Source organism: Drosophila virilis, chromosome X (assembly GCF_030788295.1).
Source record: "Drosophila virilis strain 15010-1051.87 chromosome X, Dvir_AGI_RSII-ME, whole genome shotgun sequence".
NCBI classification, from domain to species: domain Eukaryota; kingdom Metazoa; phylum Arthropoda; class Insecta; order Diptera; family Drosophilidae; genus Drosophila; species Drosophila virilis.
This window is the reverse complement of record NC_091543.1, coordinates 4812401-4831961: the sequence shown is the minus strand read 5'-3', so window position 1 is coordinate 4831961 and position 19561 is coordinate 4812401. Positions and strand designations below refer to the sequence as shown.

Here is a 19561-nt window from a genome sequence, read left to right as displayed (position 1 = left end):
TTTACTGAATGCAGCCGCTAAGCTAATCATTGCTGTGTTTCAATGTGCATACAGAGAACAGAGAACATGTGTATATTCAACATTTAAAAGATGCAAAATTCCTAAATTGTGACGTCAGCGAAACGCCAGTATATTAACTGATGTAATCTTCTAGCCAACACGTATATGTGCATGTGTGGGTTTGTGTGCTTTGCTCGGTAAGCATTCGGCTTTTGTCGGCAAGAAAACCTGATTCGGCTCGTGTGTGTGTGTGTGTGTCTGAGTGGGAGGGTGGAGGAAAGGCAGCAGGTTAATGGGAGTCACACACACACACACACACACACGCGCGCGCGCAGATAGGTGCATATGCCAGCAAAGGGCTATCCAGGCGATCGGCACTTGTGTGAGTGCAGAGCGTAAACGAATAGATAGATAGAGAGAGAGAGCGAGAGGGAGAGAGTGAGTGCAGTATTTGTTTGGTATTTAATGCTAGAAAACGACAAAAACAAGCAATTACTGTGCTGTGTGTAAGCATATGCTCAGTTAACCGTTATACGGCAGGCAGCAGCGACGGCAGTGGCAGCAGCAACAATCAGAGCCAGCGTCAGAGTCAGTGTCAGTTGTGTCAGTCAGTCGTTAAACGCGTCTCGCTAGCCGTGGACATAGAATTTGCAGTGCGACTTTCAGTTTTGCATGCACACATCGAATATCAAATACATAGATCCGCTTTTGTTAACTAGCTGTACATGTGCGTGCGTGTGTGTGTGTGTAGTGTATATGTTTTAAATTTAAAACGAAACGCGCGCGCAGTTCCCACATAAATAGTACATATAAATATATACATATATATATATATACAAATAAAAACAAGTATATATGTACATATATATGTGACTATAAGCAGCATATGTAGACTAGATCTATGCATATTTTTTGTCTTGTTCTTTTTTTTTTTTTATTTGTGACAATCGCGACGACAAGATCGTTTGTGAGAAATCTATAAAAGTGTATTTCAATTTTTTTTTTTCGATTTTTTTTTTCCTATATATAAAATAGTTGTGAGTCCTATTTAGAAAAAAAAAAAGAAGAAGAAGAAAAACCTAGTACAAATAATAACAACAATACACATCAAGAACAAAATGGTCGAGACCGTGGTCACCGTCGAGCGCACAACAACAACTACGGGCCCACCTGGCGGCAATCCGTCCGCCGGCGATAATGGCGGCTTCTGGAGCGCGATACGGATCAATATGGACTATTACAGAACGGCGCCGGGCATTATAAAGATTGTCCAGTTCGTAAGTAACAACAACAGATGGCCGAGCGAGAGTTCGCTTGGAAACAGTCTGAAATTATGATATGGCAACACCGTACATCCCTCCCCCTGCCCTACCCTGCCGCCGTCTGCCCGTTAGAGCTTATCAGGCATATTGTCTAAATGATATGCTGTGTAAATTGAACTTTTATCTATAGATTTCTCAACGCCTTTTGTCAATTAATGCACAATTCATGCCACCTGGTCGCCATCATGTTTGATACCCTGTAAATGTGAAGAGTCCATTACAAATCGGGTATGATAACGTTACAAGAGCGAAAAACAAGTTTATTGCACTTTATCGATGAGTTTCTTCGCTTATGCAAAATCAATAAATATCGTGGATAGTTTCCTATCTATCCAAAATCGAGAGGTATTGATCTTAAGATTCAGTTTTTCTGGAAAATTGGAAGAGCTAACGATTAAAAATAAAAAAAAAAAACAACAAAATAATAATTGAATCACTTGAAATTCATTTGTGTGTATATACAGGGTATATGCCGAGTCGGGCATACATTTCTCTTCCTATAACAGCTATCTATCTAATAACATGTGTGTGTGTGTGTGTGTGTGTGTGTGTGTGTGTCAGGATCTCATTAGACGGATAAGATAGGCCCCGCCAAAGGGCCTAACGTGGCCATGTGAGCAACAATTTGATGTCGATCGACTTTTGCGGCCAGAAATCGATGGTTTATACAATATGCGATATATCAGATAATGTTTGTTAGCTCAAAATTCAATTTTTGGCCGCTGAATTAACAATTTTTCAATGAAAAACTGAACAAAATTCGAACAGCTGTTCGATTTCACAGCAAATAATTGTGCATATGTATAGGTGTATAGGTGTGTGTGTGTGTGTGTGTGTGTGTGTGTGTGTGTGTGTGTGTGTGTGTAGGCGCGTGGGAAGCCGCCAGCAGTTAGCCATGCAAATGGCCACAGCCCACAACAACCACAACAATACCATCAATGCCCAACTCTATATAAGTCTATCGTAATGTAATAAATATATTACATTACACTGCACAAAATTTTGATATCAATTGAAACCCTGTGAAAATTTTCTAGAATTAAGACCGTTTATTAAATAGCCTTTAAAAAATACAAACAGCTGTGCCTTCTATTTTGAGCCAGATGTGTTATTTTTTTGTTTTGCTTTAAGACTTTATTTCAATTAAAAAAAAAATTTTTTTAAAAAAAACTTTGACCTAAGCTGAATTCTTCCGGTCAGCGAACCGGAAACCGAGCGTTTGCCGGGCGAGCTTCTAGACACGAGTACCAAGTCCGTGCAGAGCCCCGATTATAAAGAAAAACCCAACTTATTACAATCAAAATGGAGAAGTGCATTGAAATTGTGGCTGACGATTTAAACTGTGAAATTGAATTGAACACCAAAACAGGGTTTCAATTTATGGTCATAAAAAAAAAAAAGAAATTGAGTTCGTTGTTTTTCGCTGTGTGCATGTCGCCCCCGCCCACAGGTGGCCGCCAACACGCAACAACAAACACAGCAGCAACCACAACAACAACAACAACAACAACAACATTTGTCACACACATGCGAACAGCCATGGAGAAAGCTGCGCTGGGCAAAGATCAGGCACAGATTGTGTTTCTGTCAAGCCCAACTGCTAATGCCACACATACACACACACACGCACACACACAAGCACACACGCATGTGTGTGTGTGTAAGGACACAGCACATTAATAATGCAAACGACATATGCATGCCCATTATTGGCCACAAATTGTGGCCAAAAAATCAATAAAACTTCATTTGGAGACAAACAAATTATATAATTATAGGTAACCCTTTATTTGCTTGTTAATTGCGCATGCCCTCTCTATGCGCTTCTCAAAAATCAAAACCTGTCACAACTGTACTTGGTTTTATTTGTCGTTGATTTGTGTTGAAGCCATTTAAATGCATGCGTTGAAAACGAGCCAAACAGACTGCGTCTTCAGCATTAAATGCATATTTTTTGTTCAACGTTAATCTTATCTACCTCATTCTGTTTTTTTTTTTTTTTTTCGACAACTGATAGTCATACTTAAAGAAAAAAAGACTCGAGTACACAAAAAAGTTAAGTTGAAAATGGCCATAAATATAAGCTAGTAAAACCTTTTTGGTAAAATAACATTAACGCCTAAGTAAAAGTTTAAATTTAAGCATTTGTATTCGAGTAATCGACATATTTTGAATAATAATACACAATTTACACATTGTGTTCATAATTGATGGGATTTTTTTTTAAAGTTATTTTTCAATAAAAAAGAAAAGCAATAAAAAGTCTAGTTCCAAGCTTAATCTGATAAATCTGATTCTCCATGCTGAGAATATGAGTTTATGTCTGAATGGAAGAATTTACTTGGACATCTATTCAAGAAAGTTAAGAACTGGAACCTTGGGTTAAAATATTGACTGGTTCGGTTCATGGTTCTAACTTGTTTTCTCAACCTGGCCATGAAACCAGGCTTCCATTATAGCTATAGTATACTAGAGTAGGGTATATTTTACTCTGATAATATTCAAAAAATAATCAAACTGTTCGTTATCCAGTTCCATTTACAATTCGAATCCCGGACTCGAACCGGTTTGTTTTAAAAGCTTCAAACAGCCTTGATTATTAAAACAATAATCTTGTTATTGTGATGGGAATGTCTATTAGGTTAGCTAAGCTAATCGAGTTGATAGCGCTCCAGATTACAATTAGCTTATAATCCTGGCCGGGCGTAGCAGTTGGTCACATGATTCATAGCGACACGTCGCATTACTCATACGCCCCGATACCGGATCGATAATGGACGTTGTAGTAATGCTTGACAAGGCCCTGGCCAGATAAGGCCAAACTGTCGGCCTTTTTACCACCTGGTCTAGGCCAAGTGTTCGTCCTTATACATGCATACATTTAATGGCATTACTCATACGATCCGTGGTCGAGCGGTACTTTTTGTTTTTTTTTTTTTTTTTTTGGTTCTAGTCTATTTTTGTGAATCTTATCGACCATCAAACAAATAAACTGGCTGACAAACAAAACGATAGCCTACCAAGACGCACCAGCTGGTCGTCGTATCAACGGACTATGGCTATAGAGCGCTATTTAGCGATAAGATTGCAATATGCCTTCCAGTTCCAGCGCCAGTTTCACTCACTTTTCCACTAAACTAACGGACCATGGCTATAGAGCAATATGCCTTTCAGGACTCAGTTCCAGCTCCAGTTCCAATCACTTTTCTTTATAGAGCGATTGCAATAAGCTTTCCAGCTCCAGTTCCAGTTTCAACTCCAGTCACTTTTCCACTAAACTAACGGACTATGGCTATAGAGTAATATGCGATACAGTTCCAGTTTCAGTTCCATTTCCAGCTCCAGCTAAAGTCACTTTTCCACTAAGCTCACGGACTATGGCTATAGAGCAATATGCCTTCCAGTTTCAGTTCCATTTTCAGCTCCAGTTCCAGTCACCTTTCCGAACTATGGCTATAGACATTATGCGTTCCAGTTCCAGTTTCAAATCCATTTCCAGATCCAGTCAATTTTCCACTTAACTAACGGACTATGGTTATAGAGCAATATGCCGTCCAGTTCCAGTAACTTTTCTCTATAGAGCGATTGCAATAAGCGTTCCAGCTTCAGTTCCAGTTCCAGCTCCAGTCACTTTTCCACTAAACTAACGGAAACTCAGGCTGTTTATGTTGGTCAAACATTTGGGCAGCATGTTGACAAACCTGTTGTCGAATCGTGTGTACACACACACACACACACACACACACACACACACACACACACACACACACACACACACACACAGCTATTTATATCGTGCCAGGGTCGTTTGTAAGAATAATCTACATATATGTATATGCTCGAATCGTGTCTGTAGCGCCTATTTAACCAATCTACATACATATATGCAAATTTGAACGAGGATGGGCAGAACGTACGATAAGAACCGAAAATTGTGCTGTCGCGACCCACGATTTATTTGACTATTTCAAAGTATTTTAATAGGCATTACGTAAGATATTGCATATACGCATACATATACATATACATGCATACATATACATATATATGTATGTATATGTGTTTGATATATTTTGGAAACTGTTTGCCTGTCTATTTACTACATTGTTATAGATTGTTGTGGCCCAAAACGGAAATTATGACACACATTTATTTATTCTTTTTTTTTTTTTTTTTTTTGCTGCTTTGCCGCACACAAAAATCTCAGGAATTTTTTGACCAAAGGCGTTTACCGCCGCCGGTTTGTTACTGAGAAAAGGCGAGCACAAAACGTTTCGTTTCAAAATATGCAAAATCGTGTATTTTATGGGCATGGGCACGAGCTGAACGTTGACTAAGTACAAACACCCAAGTGAGCTCATCTTAAAGTTCGCATTGACACTCTGTCATAAACAATTGCGCTTGTTTTTATTTGTTTGTTAACTCAGTCAATACACACACACACACACACATGCATGCATACGAAAAATGTTGTTCGATGACGTCACACTTGCACGACGACGAACGCAAGTGTGGAAGCTGCACAATTATCGTGTTATCGTTATCGTGCTGCCATTGAACTTCAAAGGCAAAGGCCGACGACACTGATCCTGCGTGCCATGTGGGTGTTGCCATATGATTGTAATTCAGCGATATGTTTACAAATGGCAGCTGTCGATCAGGCAAGTATGCCTGCTGCATACACAAGTAAATTTGTGTACGTGAATGTGTGTGTGTGTGTGTGTGTGTGTGTGTGTGTATGGAAGTTCTATTTGATTTTCATGCTTCACAAGACAATTTAAACATTTATGATTTACCCAGCAGACGAAGCAAATTATCAAAGATCGAATCACATGAATTTGATTGTCATCGGCGCTTTTCAAGCGTAATTTTCTCAAATAGACAAGCATAACCTATATTACATACATAGTATGTACAGTATGTCAATAAAGTGTTTTTACTAACAAAAAAAAACTAATTTTTTGGGTTTAGTTGAAAATAAATGTACCTAAAAGTGAGAATTTTTTTTCAATTATAATTTATTTCGATTCTATATTTCTCCTAGAACTTAATGGCAAAAAGAATTGTTAAATAACATTACCCAAACATTTTATAAAATTAAAAAACTAAAAACATTCACATTTTATGCTGTCAATAAAGTGTTTTTACAGCTACGGTAAATTGTTTTGCCGTTCTCTTTTGGGTGATCCCGTTAGATTTGGGCCCATGCGTTTTGGCTTCTCTTGTGTCTTCGACTTTTCTTGTCATTTTCTATTGCAATTTATAACGTTTTGCTTTAATTTTATGAAAAATAAAATGCCAGGAAAAAGAACAACTTTTGAAGTCGCTCAGCTGGTGTATTATAACCATCAGATGGGACGTCAAGTCTCGGAACTGGCTGATATGTTTAATTTATCAAAAGCAACGATATACAACATATTAAACAGAGCCAATAAGGAAGATAGGCTAGAGGCAAAGCCAGTATGTGGTCGACCCTGCAAAATTTCTGACAGAGATAAGCGAAAAATTCTGAGAAAAATTGAGAAAAATCCACAAATTTCGCTTAGGGATATTGCTCAGGAGTTCAAGGAAGAAAGTGGTGTTGATGTGTCACATGAAACTGTCCGAAAATTACTGAATTCCAATGACTACACATCACGAGTTGCCAGGAAAAAACCTCTACTATCGGCGGCGAATATTTTGAAGCGGCTATCGTTCGCTCAAGTCCATGTAAATAGTTCGAACGATTTTTGGAGTAACGTCATATTCTGTGACGAAAGCAAGATGATGCTATTCTACAACGATGGGCCATCCAGAGTCTGGAGAAAGCCACTAACAGCGTTGGAAAACCGCAATATTATTCCAACCGTTAAATTCGGAAAACTATCAGTGATGGTGTGGGGGTGTATTTCGAGCAAGGGTGTAGGAGATTTGACCTTCATTGAGAATACCATGGATGCTAGACAATATCTGAGCATTTTACAGACACATCTCGTCAGTAGTGCACAGAAATTTGGATTCTATGAGGACAATAAGCCAATTTTTAAATTTTACCAGGACAATGACCCGAAGCATAAAGCTCATATGGTAAGAGTTTGGCTGTTGTACAACTGTGGAAAGGTGTTAGACACTCCACCACAAAGTCCAGATATGAATCCAATAGAAAATGTGTGGTCATATTTGAAAAAAAAAGTCGCAAAGCGGAGTCCAAAATCAAAAACTGATTTAAAAGCTGCTGTACTGGAAGAATGGCAGAAGATTCCAGAAACATACATACAAAACCTTATTGTTTCAATGAAACGGCGATTGCAGGCTGTATGTGACGCTAATGGCAGCCACACAAAGTATTAAAAAAAAATATTCCTGTTTTTTTAACATTGTTATTTAGTAATAAAGTTTCGTGTAAAAACACTTTATTGACAGCATAAAATTTGAATGTTTTTAGTTTTTTAATTTTATAAAATGTTTGGGTAATGTTATTTAACAATTCTTTTTGCCATGTATGTACGTACATATATATTGTGGCCAGTGATTGTTATATGTATATTAAAAACAAATAGATAATTGCTTACCATATCCATCAGTAAATATATTATGTTGAACATTTCGAGTTTCATTTTAACACTTTGTGCTGTTGCAAATTTGTGTGAATGCGCTTCTAAATCGAGTTGTTTAACTGTGTAAAAAATAACTGTTTATGGTCAAGTGCAGGCTGCCAGCACACTTTGGTTCAATCAACTTTGCGCGCCAGGGGGCGCTTTTACTTCACGCAATCATAAGTTCGCACACACACACACACACAAAACAAAAAACACAAGCGAAAGACAAACAATAACATAAACAAGAACCAGTTGACTTCAGTCTCTGCTGCTGCTGCTGTTGTTGTTGTTGTTGCCAGCAGGTCGCCTTTGGCTTTGGCAATGTCTGCAACTTTCAGCTTTCACTTTTTTTTTTCTTGCCTTTTGTTTTAAACAACACACACACATACACACACGCGCGCGCGCACACCTGTGCGATTGCCGCCTAATGCTTATTGCGATTTAATTGTGGGCAAAAAAAAAAACAAATCCAAAACTCAAAATGGGCATGTCATCGAAATCTGTGCCATCGCCGCCCACACACGTACAAACAGACAACACACGTACACGAACTGACCGTCAAAGTGCAGCGTTGCCACTGCCAAAACGCTACGCACTTTTTTTCTACTTGAATCACAATGTGAAAACGGGCATATTGGTTTGGCTGGTCCGTTTGTTTTTTTCAAGGAGACTTGCAACTTGAAATTCTATATTCTATAATGGGTTATTGCAGAGTATTTCGCAGTCGGCTGTACTCGGCTGCAACGTTCTCACAGGTTATTATGTTCAAATTTTACTCAGCTCAACGATTTTGTAATTTAGTATTTATGTGTATAGGCAAGAGGCAATTAACTGGTTGCCATTGTTCAATTGCTTAAGGTGACATCATGTCACAAAAAAAAAAAAAAAAAAACAATATTTAATGCCAATTGACATCAAAAATTCGCTTGTCTACTAAATATGCATATTTATGAATTGCTTGAATTCATTTCAGATATTGGGCATCATTTGCATGGCGCTTGCCTCACCTGCACAAGCGGCTGCGACAAGTTTCTTTCTGTTCGTTGTTGTCATCTCTTTCATAATTACCATCCTGCTGATAGCTGCCTATTTTCTGGGCATACGCGAGGCGCTCAATGTGGCCGTCAATTGGATATTCTCAGTGAGTATTTTCTTTGTGTTGCCTGGTCATACTGCAGCTGTGTCAAGCTAACCCTATCTCTCTCTCTCTCACACACACACACACACTCACTCTCTCAGGAACTGTTAACAACCGCTGTGCTGACGCTGCTCTACTTTATTGCATTCATTGTGCAGCTGGCCAGATGGGCCGAATCGAACGCTAAGGGACATGGCTCCAATACGGCGGCTGGCGTTTTTGGATTGTTCAATTTCTTGGCCTATGCGGCGGGCACATACTTCTTATTCCTGGCGCACAGATCGGGCGCCACCCATTAATGTCCATTTGTAGCATAGCCGAGCATCTGATCTGATCCGATTCGATTCGATAGACAATGGCATCAATTTAATAGTCACGCGCGCACAAGATAAACAACAGAAAAAAAAAAGAAGAAAAAAAAGGCAAGCTGCGCACCCACCACGAAAGCCAATGTAGGGTAGTTTAAGTTTTTAAGTGCAATTGTTCGGAAAGTTTGTTTTTGTTTACGTTCTTTTTCTGTTCACTTACATCTAACGGCAACAGCGAATGTGAACAAGCTCAATTGAAAGTTCGCTCAGTTCAGTTTGGTTCCGGTTCAGGTTCGGCGCGTGCGATTTGATTTGTTTTTAATGTTATTTTAATACTTACTTTAACTTTAACGCCTGCTAACATTTAAGTTCAATCAACACGAGGCAACAAAAAAAAAAAATAAGTTCAATAAATTATTCGTATTTTGTAACTGTACATAAATTGGCTATTCTTATTGGTTTATACGCTGCGCTGGTGTGCAACTCGGCTAACATGGATGCTGTCTTAGCCGTGTTACACACCATCAGCTGCACAATTTTCGATCAGTTTCGATTAATGCTCTTGCACCGTAGAAACGTTTTTTAATTAAACGAATTTGACGAGTTTTGCAATTGTAAATGCATTCGCTGTTGGTGCGTAACTTGACTAAATGCGGATCAGCAACCGTACGATAAACAGTTTATTACACTTAAAATATGAATATGAGTCAAAAAGATAATGCTGCGCACGTAATTTAAGCTGATTTTGTTTTAAATAAATATAATAATTTGACAAGCCAGGGCAGCTGCTGGTTGGCAACTTGACTAAGCCAGCTGGTTGGCAACTTGACTAACAGTGCGTGGGCACTGTTCTAGCAGAGTTTCACAACCGGCGGTAAGAGAAAATGAAAAATTTGCTGCGCAGTCTTTGATTTAATTTTAATAATATCCTTCATTTCACTGTCAATTTATGGTAAATTTCTGAAATAGCCATCACAAGAACAAAAACGAAAAAAGAAAAGTCCGAAAATTACATGGATCCACTGTCGAGGTGTTGCTAACAGTTCACGTAGATGTATTTTGATAAGCGTTTGGTAAGTCTGATTCTCGAGATAATTCCAATGTTTCTTGATCTATTTAATAATGATGGGCTATTTCTGGAACATCCACCAGCTCCGCTTTCTGCGACGGGGCGGGGGAGGGGAAATTGGCTTGGCCGGGTGGGGGGGGGTGGGGGGGGGGGGGGGGGTCGGGGGTTGAGAGTGTCGGATAATTTATACGTACTTCTTAAATTCATCATAAATAGCCAAAACAAGGGCGCCGCCAGTGCCGCGAATAATATTGGAAAAGGCGCCCTTGAAAAAGGCAGCGGGGCCCTCCTGCTTGGCAATCACCAGCCAACAGTGGGCGGTATTTTTATAGACCATCTCCGATTTTTTGAGGCCCGACTGCATCATCATGCGACGACGGACCGTATCGAACGGATAGGATGCAATGCCAGCTATGGTGGTCACCACCTGGGCGATACCCCAGCTAACATAGAAGGGTGTATTCTTCGGATTTGGCAAATGATCGCGACACGTATCGTAGAAACCAAAGTATGCGGCACGATATATAATAATGCCCTGTACGGACACAATGAAGCCGCGATACAGTCCAATCAGTCCATCCGATTTCACCACCTTTCGGAGGCAGTCGATCAATCCATTGAACTCGCGCTGCCCTCCCTTGCCCACATCAGCGGCCAAACTGAAAAGTGCGTAAAGTGCAGCATTAACCAACACTGGCTATCTGGCGTACTACATTTCAATGCGTCGGCCATAATTTCACCAAGTGGCAACCTTGGCGAAGACAAAACAAATTCAGCCAAAAAAAAAAAACTTAAAAACTTACCGAGTACGAGCAAAGTCCAGCGGATACACAAAGCACAAAGAAGTGGCGCCAGCAGCGCCACCAGATGCCAAATTGCCCATGAAGTGGCGCCAAAACTGTTTCTTTTTATCGACGCCACCTAAAAATACCTGAATATCGTAGGAAGAGAGAAAAAAAAAAAACGCACAAAATATGCCAAAGTCAGGGATTTTTTAGTACTTGTTCAAGTTGTGCGTCACAGCCTCACACACACACACACACGCACTCACCGACTTGTACACATCCTTGAAGGCAAAATTAAGAGCCTGTGTTGGAAAATAACGTATCACATTGGCCAAGTTGCCGCGCCATAATGATGCAAATCCCTGTTCGCGCGGTATGCGCACAAAACAATCCACAATACCCTTGTAGCGTTGATCCTGTGCTATCTGTTTGGATACCTCCTGCACCTGGAGAATCAGTTTAACGCGCTCGATGGGCGCCACCGCGGTTTTGGCAATGGCGGCCGATACGCCGCCCATCATGAAGTCAATTAAGAAGGACTTGAGATCGCCCCCAGCTCTCATGCCGCCACCTTCATCGCCCATCCTGTCGACTTTGTTGTGATGACTTCTCTGCGAGTATTGCTTGCTCCTTTGCTTGGAAACCTCTTTCGGTGAGGGGGGGGGGGAAGTTTTTTTTTGTTTTTCTTTTTTTTTTTTGCTTGGTTAGTTTTTCTTGTTTTCTTTTTGGTTTAAAGTTCTGCGCTTGTGCGTTGCGTGTTCCGTTCAATCTGCGCTAGCTCTACAGTTTCCAAAGGATATTCAAGTCCGACGAAAATAAAATGTTAAAATACATGAAGTTTTTGCCGAAAAATTTGGGTTTATATTAAAACCAGCTATGTGTGACATGGAACAATTTTGAATTGAACATAAACTGTGACATTCAATTCCGAAGACTACTTTGATTTTCATTACGTTTTTTCAATTCAAGTTCAGGGAAAAATCATGCCTGGCAAAATGCGTCAGTTTTTCCCAAAACTCTCTGGCCAACACAAAGTTTTCCAGTTAAATTGTTCGAATATTATTTTGATTTCAATAACAATATCCATCTAATCTATTTTACGATAAATTGAGGTGAGTTTTTGCAATCGGACGAATTTCTCTTTTTTTTTTCTACATTCACTTTTATGGATTTTCACAGATAATTGCATGCACCTCTTGCAGGCGGCAGCTCGCTCTCTCGCTCGCTCTCTCGCTCGCTCTCTTTCTCTCTTTCTTTTTGCTGCCGCCAGTGGCACGTTTAAGAAAGCGTGTGGGGAAGAGCGAAAGAGCGAGAGAGCTGCATGTGAAACGAAAACACAATTTGTCTACTATTTTTATCAATTTTTATATTTTTAACCAACCGCAGGTTGATTTTTTGTTGGTTTGTTGTTACAGCAGAGGCTAAAGAAATTGTTGTTCGTATAATTTCCTTTGCATTGGGCACTCCATTGATTTATAACAACATGTTAGCGATTGGCAAAAGGAGCGTGGGCGTCTTGTTGGCGTTGTTCCAAGGCGAAACAGAGCACAACAAACAGCAAACGCCGCGCTCTGCCACAACAATCACCTGTCGAACTTAACAAGAATACTAGCTTATAAATAATATTAATGTCTAGAATGTTCGTCTGATTTTTGTTTTTGTCTCTCCTTCTGCTGTGTTTTTGGGGGTTTTGGTGTGTTGTTTGTGGGGTTCAAGTTTGGTTGTTGCCGTCGCTCCGCTCCGCTCCGCCCATATCCAGCTGCAGCTCCTTTTGCATATCATCATCCATCCTCTTCTTCGTGTTGTTGTTGTTTTTCTGGCCATCCTTGATGTTCTTTAGGTGTTTTTTTCTTTGCTATTTTGGGCAAGTGCAATTAAATTATATTCCAGTTATTATATATAATATAATTTGATAATTATATCGGGGATTATTGCTGATGTTTCTCGCTGTTCTTTAAACATTTTTTGTTGTGGTTTCCTTTTTGTTGTTGTTACAATTTATATAATATAATTAGCTGGTAGTGGTTTGTTGTTGTTGTTGTTGTTATATTTGTTGTTGTTGTTGTTTTGAATAATTTAATAATTTAATTTACAAGAACTTCTTGATTTCATCGTACAACACAAGCACGAAAGCACCGCCAGTGCCTCTGAGAATGTTGGAGAAGGCGCCCTTGAAGAAGGCACCGCTGCCTTCCTGCTTGGCAATGGTGGCCCAGCAGTGCAGTGTGTTCTTGTAGATGATCTCGGTGGACTTGCGGCCAGACTGCATCATCATGCGACGACGGACAGTATCGAATGGATAGGACACAATACCAGCAACAGTTGTAACAGCCTGAGCGATGGCCCAGCTAATGTAAATGGGTGTGTTCTTGGGATCGGGCAACATGCCGCGAGCGGTATCGTAGAAGCCAAAGTATGCAGCACGATAGATGATGATGCCCTGGACAGATACACCGAAGCCGCGGTACAAGCCACCAATACCGTCACTCTTGAAGATCTTGGTCAAGCAGTTGCCCAGGCCGGTGAATTCACGAGCGCCACCCTTGCCAGTATCAGCAGCCAAGCTAAAATTGAGACCCATTCGAATTAGATTCAATCGTTGTTTCGTACCCATTATAATGCCACTTACCGAGTACGAGCGAAATCCAATGGGTAGACAAAGCACAGAGAGGTTGCACCAGCGGCACCACCAGAGGCCAAGTTGCCCATGAAGTAACGCCAGAACTGGGTGTTCTTGTCAACACCACCCAAGAAGACCTACAATAGACAATGGGCAAAATGGCTGTTGTAGCGAATCTCTTTTAAATTGGGGGGAGGGGTGAATGCTTACCTGCTTGTACTTGTCCTTGAAGGCAAAGTTCAGAGCCTGAGTTGGGAAATATCTAATAACGTTGGCCAAGTTACCGCGCCAGTATGAAGCAAAACCTTGTTCCTTTGGAATGCGGATAAAGCAATCAACCATACCCTTGTATTGCTGATCGGGGGTGATTTGTTTCGAGATGTGCTGAACCTGCAGCAGCAGTTTCACACGCTCGATGGGTGCGACGGCAGTCTTTGAGACAGCTGCGGAGATGCCACCGGCAGCGAAGTCCTTGGCGAAGCCAATAGCATCAAAATCCTTGCCCATTTTGCTATAAACACGCCAATTGCGTTAAATTAATACAAAAATTGTCAACTCCTCCTCCTTCTTTACATCCTTCTCCACCACCGTTCGTCCATCATCTCAGTTAGTTGTCATTTGTGAGGTGAATGATTTGTGATATTTAGCATACTTGATAATTACTTGCATTATGTATGAGCACATTTCACTTTTAGACACAGTTTTAACATAAACAACAAATTGATAGCCACCAAAAACCAAATGAAAGTATTTATAACATGCATGAATGAAATTGAAAAACGAGTAACGGCGGCAAGCGCCCAACTTAACGAGAGCAATCGATACCGCGCGACAACCAATCGATTATCGATACCAGCTTGCAATCGTATCGAGTACTTTTGCGGCAGTTGGCGAATCGAAAGGCCAACCAAAGTTCGATGAGCTCTGCAAGTGCAGATGCAACCACAAAAGAAATGCATTAAAATGTGTTAAATAAACTAGCTAAGCATGCAAATGATGAAGTTGGTTAATAAACAAATGATGTACATATAAGATAAATGAAATAAGACCGGCAGCAAGCCGGCATCATGAGGCAGAGTTTTGTTTAGACTATGGACAGTTCGTTTTTTTTTTTTATTTTTGCTGTCGTCTGCGAAATCAGCAATTAAAATTTCAAGCATTCATATGTGTATATATATATATATAGATGTGTGTATGTTAATTTCAAGCATTGATATTTATGTGAATGTGTGTGTGTGTGTGTGCGCGCGCTTGGCAACGTTCGTTGTCAGGCGGCTTTGCAATTGTTTCGTGTAGTTGTATTGGTGCGCTTATTGTTTATACGAGCCACATGCATGTGATGGTGTTAGTAAAAAAAAAACAACAGCGCTGCCAGTTTGGGGGATTTTTTTTTCTTTTTGTATTTCTGCTTATGAATCAGTTTTGAAACGCCCAACTGCCACGTTTATGCAATTGGACACGAATTGAGCTGAGCTTTCTTTAAACCGGCAATAATAGATTAACGCTTTCTCTCAATCAAGAGCACATTTTGGCAATGAGAACATGTTCAGGTAGATGAGTGTGCATTCATTGCATAATTTATACGCTTGTATAACATGGTGATAGATGGCGCTTTCAAGTCTATTCAAATGCCAAGAGCACAGCTGCTTGCCAATTGGTGTAAAGGAGATGGCTAGCTACAGAAAAAAAAAAATGTATGGCCAATGTTCTCGGCAGCTGACATTGGCCAAAGTGTGTTGGCGAAAGAAAAAGAGAGAGAGAGCGAGCGAGAGAGCGCCTTCATTTCGTGCTGTTGTCTTGTTAAATTTAGATTTCAAGTGTAGCAGAGCCAAATTTATTCATTGTTATTTGTTTTTGTTGCCTTAAATGTGGCACAAAATTAAATTAGCAGCCCGCCGGCCGAGTCAGTCTAGGCCAGTTTTCATTGACGAAAACCACATTTATGTAATCACTTGAACACACAGCAAGAGCGGCTAGTCATTTAAGAGAGAGACAGAGAGAGAGGGAGAGCGTGCAAGAGAATTTTATTTCATGGCGAGTTGTGGGTGTGCTGAGTGCAGACGCAAACAACTGTAAAAAGCGTTGGCCTGTTATCTAATCTCCAGAATACCGTTGATTGAAAGAGCTTTCGCAAAGAGCACGCGCGACTGTGATGTAACAGTTTAAACGGGCCGAAGAAAAAAAATAAATGTAATAATTCTAATCAGCAGTAAGGGAAAATAAGAGCTAGGCGAAGTTGCACGTGTAACGGGGCTTTCGTTATATGGCGTATTGTTTATCGCATTGCACTTGCTTGTGGAAAAAAAAGGGGGGGATAGACGCCCTTTAATGTCGAATTGCATAACTGCCTTTGTCACTAGCAAAAAAAAAATAAAATAGTTGCAAATTGTTTAACTACATAATTGATAATCAATTGTAAACACAAGACACGCTGCTTTTGTTGTTGCCCAATCGATTTTTAATCGGTTTATGCTTTTGCACATTTATGTAACGTTCGAAAAAAAAGAATTTCATTTATTTCAAGCAACGAAAACAAAAAATAGAAAAAAAAAACCAATGCTTGCGCTTTCAATTATTATTGCTGCTCTTCAGTTATTGTTATTGACGTTGATATTTGAATCAATTAATATTGATATGCACTATTGATGCAATTCATTTGTAATACGTACAATTTGTTTGTGTTTAAATATCACAGCACCGAAAAAAAAATGATTTATCCTTATTCCTTGCGAAATCAAAGGTCTGCACCGGACGGCAACTAAATTGCTTGTGAACGCTTCGGTACAGCAGAGGCGGCGAGCTAGCCTGTGCTGCGCTGCGTTGGTCAGCTGCTGCCTCTGCTGGCAGAGGCAGAGGCAGAGTCAAGTTCAGGTGCTCGCTCACGCGTCGCAGTCGCAGCGCAACAGTTGCGAGAAACAGAGAGAGAGAGAGGGAGAGAGTATGAGGGTCACATAACGGTAACAAAAGCGTTTAAGCCCAAACCATTGAGAGACAGTTGGCAACAAATGCTGGGACAGCAAAAACACGCAAACGCACACAAAGCTTTTGCACGTGTGCGCAAAAGCAGCAAATGACGATCGAGAACGAGAGAGCAGATCAGCGCGCCTATCATCTCTTCTATATATATATATATATATAAATACATATACGGTTTATCAATGTATATGTCTAGTAGTGACAGCAGTGAATTCAATGCCAATCGCATTGCATAACACTGTTAATCAGTTCACAGGCAGCAGAGTTACGGGCCGGACACTGATAAGAAAAGGAAGTGAGAATAAAGAGGCATATGTATTTACATGGTAATTGTATTGGCCAAAGAATAAAAAAAAAAAAGAGATGAAAAATAAAACGTATGTGATGGATTGGATTTGCATTTTAAACAATTGTTTTTCATTTACCCCTTTCGAGGTTTGCAGCGCCTTCAACGGCAAAACTGAATGCTTGCCAAAATTGTAAATTTGTACTCAGCAGTTGGCAACTCGCCGACGTCAGCCAGCGGCAGCGTTGACGCCCGCGTCCACAGCGTATAGCATGTGACTAGTGGAAAATTTGACGCATGTGCGCTGCGCTCTCTTTGGCGCTCTCGCGCTCTTGCTGTCTCATGCTCTCTTAAATACTACTACTGCTAGCAAATGCGACGTCACAGGGCCTTTTGCAGGCGGAAGGCAGCAAAATTGAAATGTGCGTACTGCGATTAGATAAACGCCGCCGCCGCCACTAATACAACCTTTTTATGTAAGCAATTTTCAAGGTCTTTGAAACGCCGACAATTACATAAAAAAAAAAAATGAACACTAGACGCTGTCTGACGTGCGACAAATAGTTGAATGGCAACGCGCCAAAAATGCAGCGGAGTTAATGCAGCCCCAAACTCAATTGGGGCAGCTATTTTAAGCAAATAAGTTCAAGTGCGCTGGCCCTGCCACAAAATCAGATTAATCGGCTAAGTACGGCAGCATGTTAATGAGGGGGTTGCCAGACAGCCGTCACATAAACAATTAATCGCCAACAATAGAAAGTCAAGCTATGCATGAAATTTCCAGAACTTTAACTGCTGACGCATCATCGAGGGCGTCGATTTATTCTATCGCTTGCCAATTCCAACAGTAGTTGGCAACTGCAAGAATGAGAATTCGCTGGGCTGTTGTCACAATACCAGATAGGAGGACAGGACGTTTTAGCTGTATGTTATCGATGATTGGCATCAGTTAGAAAACGGCAAATGCAAAATGGCGCCAAAAAGGCCACACAAAAGGGCAAAAATAAATACAAAAATCACATGCGGCATATTTACACGACGCGTTAGCTCTGCTGACGTCACAAAGATCAGCAGCAGTAGCAGCAGTAGCATCTGCTGCGCTCGCTGATTGCCTCTGCTAAATCAACCGGTTCTGGTTTTTGAAAGCATTAACAGCCAGGTGAAATGTGAACGTACATTTTTTGAGGGTTTGAACACCGACAAAATTAAAGCGGTCATTGCTCAATGGAAGAAGAAATGTGCTCTTAGAATTTCAAGAAACAAGAGAAAATGTAAGAAAAAAAAAATATATATATATATATACATATATAATACACCAACACACACGTATTTATTCGCTGCGATTCTTGCGCGTGTAAATGGCGAAGCGTGCGAGTGAGAGAGCGACAAGCACATGGAATTCATACGAATGTATATGTATGTATGCGTGTGCCGCTTTTCTAGCCGCAATTGTCACACTTATAACAATAAAAAAAAACAGTGAAAATTCTGCACATATACATGCATGTAAAAAAGTGGGGATATTCAATTAGATTCATTACAAAAGCAGCTGGCGTAAATTGTACACATGCAAGCGTGTGTGTGTGTGTGTGTGTGCGACAGCTTGCTTGTGTGGCACCGTTTTTTTCCTCTGCTTGCTTTCAACTTTTTCTTGCGAAAATATTTTTGTAGGTTAGAACTCGTGAGCGTTCTTAGCACATTGCAGGTGTGTGTGGGTGGGTGCATTGAAAAAGAGGACACGGACATGGACACGGACGATTGTTTTACCTTGTGAATTATATTAGACGCTGCATCATAAGTCTTTAATTTTGCACAGCGTTGCGCTTTCGTCTGCGAATAATTTTGTGGTTATGTAAGCACAATTTATGCATCATTTTTGTTATTTTCATATGAAATTAATTATACATTTTCTAATGGCGCCGTGGCCCATGGCCACAATATACAGTTAGATTCATACACAGGAATATTAAACCAACACCGACACATAAAAAAATAGGCACATTACATAACTAAAAACTAGTGCAAGGTGAACGTGAAGGAAAAAAAATCAATGGCAAATTTATAATGGATGCACTGTTCGTTTTACTTTTTAGTTGCAGTAGTTCGCAATAAAAAAAAGGGTTGTATAAAAGAAAAGCACAATACCTTCAGTTATTAAACTTCTTACAAAAGTCACAGAATAAAAACTTCTTTTGCAGAAATAGAATTTCCCACTTGGCGATGAAATAAGCCGCGTGCTCACTTAACGAACGCTATTCGTGAAGTGTTCGTAAAACGTGAGCAGTGTGCTAAACTATCGAGAGATCTTGACAGAAAAAAATCGGTGTACCAAGACAGCTATCGATGATTATATGTGACCATTGCGATATGTTGATTACACTCTAATTGTACGACTTATATAAGGATAACATATTTAAAATAATGTATATTACTAATAATGACATATTAATATACATTATTATATTAAATTAAAATCATA

The 19561-nt window shown here is 40.1% G+C and overlaps 3 protein-coding genes and 1 long non-coding RNA gene across 9 annotated transcripts; 1 reads left to right on the top strand and 3 right to left on the bottom strand.

Moving 5' to 3' along the window:
* Window positions 1–589: 589 nt before the first annotated feature.
* LOC6634404 (CKLF-like MARVEL transmembrane domain-containing protein 4) lies at window positions 590–9750 on the top strand. Of its 5 annotated transcripts, none has more exons than XM_032433375.2 (4): window positions 590–727; window positions 1036–1277; window positions 8874–9041; window positions 9140–9750. In XM_032433375.2, the coding sequence occupies exons 2-4, from the start codon at window positions 1119–1121 to the stop codon at window positions 9335–9337; spliced, it is 525 nt and encodes a 174-aa protein (XP_032289266.1). In that variant the 5' UTR covers window positions 590–727; window positions 1036–1118; the 3' UTR covers window positions 9338–9750. The 5 variants fall into 5 exon arrangements, with proteins under 5 accessions (XP_032289266.1, XP_070067275.1, XP_032289267.1 ...); XM_070211174.1 differs by having other exon boundaries at window positions 601–731; XM_070211173.1 differs by having other exon boundaries at window positions 603–741.
* Window positions 1119–8761, bottom strand: LOC138911769 (uncharacterized). Its single transcript, XR_011417408.1, has 2 exons — window positions 7874–8761; window positions 1119–1519 (listed from the first exon to the last, which is right to left on the bottom strand). It is a non-coding gene; the product is annotated as an uncharacterized lncRNA (long non-coding RNA).
* A 497-nt stretch (window positions 9751–10247) lies between the features above and the next one.
* Window positions 10248–19363, bottom strand: Ant2 (Adenine nucleotide translocase 2). The gene is made up of 4 exons (XM_032433372.2): window positions 19228–19363; window positions 11467–11980; window positions 11219–11346; window positions 10248–11074 (listed from the first exon to the last, which is right to left on the bottom strand). Exons 2-4 carry the CDS (start codon window positions 11782–11784, stop codon window positions 10600–10602), a joined length of 921 nt encoding a protein of 306 aa, XP_032289263.1. The 5' UTR covers window positions 11785–11980; window positions 19228–19363; the 3' UTR covers window positions 10248–10599.
* On the bottom strand, window positions 12541–19368 carry sesB (stress-sensitive B). Of its 2 annotated transcripts, none has more exons than XM_002057891.4 (4): window positions 19228–19368; window positions 14031–14331; window positions 13830–13957; window positions 12541–13764 (listed from the first exon to the last, which is right to left on the bottom strand). In XM_002057891.4, the coding sequence occupies exons 2-4, from the start codon at window positions 14325–14327 to the stop codon at window positions 13290–13292; spliced, it is 900 nt and encodes a 299-aa protein (XP_002057927.1). In that variant the 5' UTR covers window positions 14328–14331; window positions 19228–19368; the 3' UTR covers window positions 12541–13289. The 2 variants fall into 2 exon arrangements, with proteins under 2 accessions (XP_002057927.1, XP_015025049.1); XM_015169563.3 differs by lacking the exon at window positions 19228–19368 and adding an exon at window positions 16490–16598.
* Between the last annotated feature and the right edge of the window lie 193 nt (window positions 19369–19561).

Bases quoted from the DNA above. Each gene is read 5' to 3' on its own strand.
- sesB (XM_002057891.4), bottom strand. From the start codon at position 14,327: ATGGGCAAGGATTTTGATGCTATTGGCTTCGCCAAGGACTTCGCTGCC. The intron at 13,958-14,030 runs GTAAGCATTCAC...TGTCTATTGTAG, and splicing joins TCAAGGACAAGTACAAGCAG to GTCTTCTTGGGTGGTGTTGA. The intron at 13,765-13,829 runs GTAAGTGGCATT...TCTCAATTTTAG, and splicing joins TTGGATTTCGCTCGTACTCG to CTTGGCTGCTGATACTGGCA.
- LOC6634404 (XM_032433375.2), top strand. From the start codon at position 1,119: ATGGTCGAGACCGTGGTCACCGTCGAGCGCACAACAACAACTACGGGC. The intron at 1,278-8,873 runs GTAAGTAACAAC...AATTCATTTCAG, and splicing joins TTATAAAGATTGTCCAGTTC to ATATTGGGCATCATTTGCAT. The intron at 9,042-9,139 runs GTGAGTATTTTC...TCACTCTCTCAG, and splicing joins CCGTCAATTGGATATTCTCA to GAACTGTTAACAACCGCTGT.
- Ant2 (XM_032433372.2), bottom strand. From the start codon at position 11,784: ATGGGCGATGAAGGTGGCGGCATGAGAGCTGGGGGCGATCTCAAGTCC. The intron at 11,347-11,466 runs GTGAGTGCGTGT...TACGATATTCAG, and splicing joins TCAAGGATGTGTACAAGTCG to GTATTTTTAGGTGGCGTCGA. The intron at 11,075-11,218 runs GTAAGTTTTTAA...CGCACTTTTCAG, and splicing joins CTGGACTTTGCTCGTACTCG to TTTGGCCGCTGATGTGGGCA.